The following is a 2,758-nucleotide window of genomic DNA, read 5'->3' as shown; positions in this document are numbered from 1 at the left end:
GAGTTCAAGTATTCCTCCCCAGATATAGCATTGCCCTGGATCCATTTCAGAAACACTTTTAGGGGAATAGGGTTCTTTTAGGAGAGTTTGTGGTTAGTGATTAGTGAAGAAGGGCTGGGTTAGAATGGAAATGGCTGGCATATTGAGGGGAGACCAACAGCTTTTGTTTTCGCAGTGACAAGGGCCACACTGGCAGGCTAAACATGGGAACTCCCACTCAAACAGGAGGGTGGAAGCTCGAGATGAGCAATGGTCACAGGTGACTCTTAGTTCAAAACAAACAGACAAGGTGCTGGTAGCCATTGCACTCTGATGAGATGGGTGGGAGGAGGTCTTGAGCTGTGAGCAAGAGCAGGCCTGTCTGGTGCTCAGGCCGCTGGGAAGAACAAGTCCAGGAGGCAGAAACATCATGGATGGTTCCTGCACAGAGAAAGACTTTATTGTTTCTTATCCCACAGCTTCACAACCAAAGATATGTGACACAGGTTCTCTATAGCTTTGTTTGGGCAGGTACAAGGTGGCTTGGCCTTCTGATTAGCTGCGATGGCAGTTGCCATGCCAACCTCTCTGAGGCTTGGCCCATACCTGGGACCATGGCTATGTTCCATTGCCATGTCCAGTGATCAAGGATGCATTCTTGTAGATCTCCTTGTGGTTCTTAATCAATATCTTACTTAACAGGGCTACATATTCATCAAATTCTATATAACCATCTTTATTTCTGTCAAAATCTTCCATCATGTGATTCATGGTTTTTCCATCTTTTATTTCTTTCTGTGGGTAGAAGAGAGATAAGACAGGTGGTTGTTGGTCTTGGTCCCAGAAGGGAACTAGGGAGCACTGTGTGGGTGATCAGAAAGTAAAAGCAGGGATCAGTTTAAACACAGAAATGATGACTTGAGTGTTCTTGGTAGAGGAGATGCTGAGCTTAACTGAACACTTTCTGGTTTGTTCCTGAGGCAGCTCTCCACCTGAGAATTGTATGTGTGTCTAGAAATGGTCCTAATTGGTCACTAGAACAAGGAAGAATGAAATCTGCCGTGAAGAGGATCTTAGGAGTCTGGTCTTCTGAAAGGTGAATGATTTGTATAGGTTGTGGAAGTCATGCAAATTAAGACCTGACTTGGAGGAATCTGTGCCTCCCTCCCCTTAGTGGGGAGGCACTCAGGGAAACAGGCCTCATGGGATCTTGAAGGGGAGGGCATGTTAGGTGCTCTACTGGCCTCACAGGGGGTGATGAAGTGTGGGGGATACTTATGCTGGGACTCTTCTCCCTGACTGTTACAGACTGCATCCCCTTCCCTCCCTAATCCAGCCTTACCTTGAGAATGTTTGACATATCCTCATTCACCAGCTGTTTGAATTCATCCCAGTTCAGGGTGTCTGGGTCTCCCTTCTTCCCAGAGTGCTGGTAGAAGGTTTTGACGATGGTCTCCATAGCTCGTTCCATTTGTGACATTGAGGGCTGTCTTTCTTGCAGTCTATCTGCATACTGGAGAAGCAAATGTGCGTGTAAAGGAATGGTCTGTCTAGCATCGCTGGTCTTGTCTCTGGCTTCTATCATACAAGGAAGGCAGGGGACATACACAATGAAAGAAAGGACAGGGTTCCACTCAGTGGGCTGCCATCCTGTCACACAAGCAAGAAGGTTGAATTTTAGACAATGTAGAGAACGCCAAATTAAAAAAAAAATTATAGTCAGAAACTTACAGGAAGTTGAAGGAAGCCACAAAGCTGCCAGGGCAAGGAAGGAATGAAGAATCTAGTAGGGTATTTGGAAGAAAGACAGGCAGAGGAGGAAAAGAAGAAACTGGGAGGCAGCCTTCTGCCTAGGGAAGCTGAACTCACTTACTGAAGCTGAGGAGCCACACAGTGTTTGGCAGAGCAGGGCATGTCCTGCATTTATAGGCAGCCCCTGGCTGACACATGTCTCCCACACCCCAGGAAAGGTTATGTCACAGATGACTAGCGTGGTATCCCTGCAGGGGATGCAAGGGACTGAGATGGGACAGGAAGCATTCACATAGCTCTGTGGTTGGAAGGCTGTTAATAAGAGACAAGAAAATGGAGGCTGGTCTCCCTCAGGAATTTACACCAACATGGTCCAGGAATTCAAATCTACTAGACGCATAATACTGTAATCACAGAGAAGTTGCCTGGCTCCCGGTGACTGAAGCTTTTGAAGTTGACTCCATTTCAATCAACTAGGACTATATTCTTCCCACAAGGTGGCCTTACAGGAAGAATTGCAAAAAGTATGATAAATAAAGGTACTTGAAAGTGAGGGCTTGAAGGGAATGCCCTGGCATGTCCACATTATTTCTGTGGGAAAGGCAAAGGCCTAGGAGGAATATTCTTGGCTCTTTTCACATTACTGAAGATGATAAGACATAAGACCAGGTGTATTCCCTTGCTGTTTTTGTATTCACTTAAGCTAACTGAAACATGGCCCTATGTTTTGCTTACTTTCATAATAAAAATGAGAATTGCTTTATTTGCACTACCCTTGGGCTTTACTGCTTGGGCTCCCCTGGCTGCCCTGTGCAGATCTTTGGCATTTCCTTTAATCTGCAGAGATGTAGCCTCACTGGCTAGGGTGGGTCAACACTGATGAAAACTTAGACTAAAATCATGCTAGAAATGAACGTCATACATCAAATAAAAACACCAGAGGCGAGCCATATCAATAAGATAGATCAGATGAAAAACAGTATGTCAGGCAGGAAGATGAAGTAGAGGAATTAGTCTAAAACAGGAA

At 45.5% G+C, this 2,758-nt stretch overlaps 1 protein-coding gene across 1 annotated transcript; it reads right to left on the bottom strand.

Annotated features, from left to right (window-relative positions):
- Positions 1–412: 412 nt before the first annotated feature.
- LOC146891363 (protein S100-A9) lies at positions 413–1,850 on the bottom strand. The gene is made up of 2 exons (XM_085678249.2): positions 1,322–1,850; positions 413–774 (listed from the first exon to the last, which is right to left on the bottom strand). The coding sequence occupies exons 1-2, from the start codon at positions 1,562–1,564 to the stop codon at positions 598–600; spliced, it is 420 nt and encodes a 139-aa protein (XP_085534375.2). The 5' UTR covers positions 1,565–1,850; the 3' UTR covers positions 413–597.
- Positions 1,851–2,758: the final 908 nt, after the last annotated feature.

This window comes from Myodes glareolus, chromosome 17 (assembly GCF_982192425.1).
Source record: "Myodes glareolus chromosome 17, mMyoGla1.1, whole genome shotgun sequence".
NCBI lineage: Eukaryota > Metazoa > Chordata > Mammalia > Rodentia > Cricetidae > Myodes > Myodes glareolus.
The sequence above is the reverse complement of the archived record's forward strand: the minus strand, read 5'-3'. Positions and strand labels throughout refer to the sequence as shown.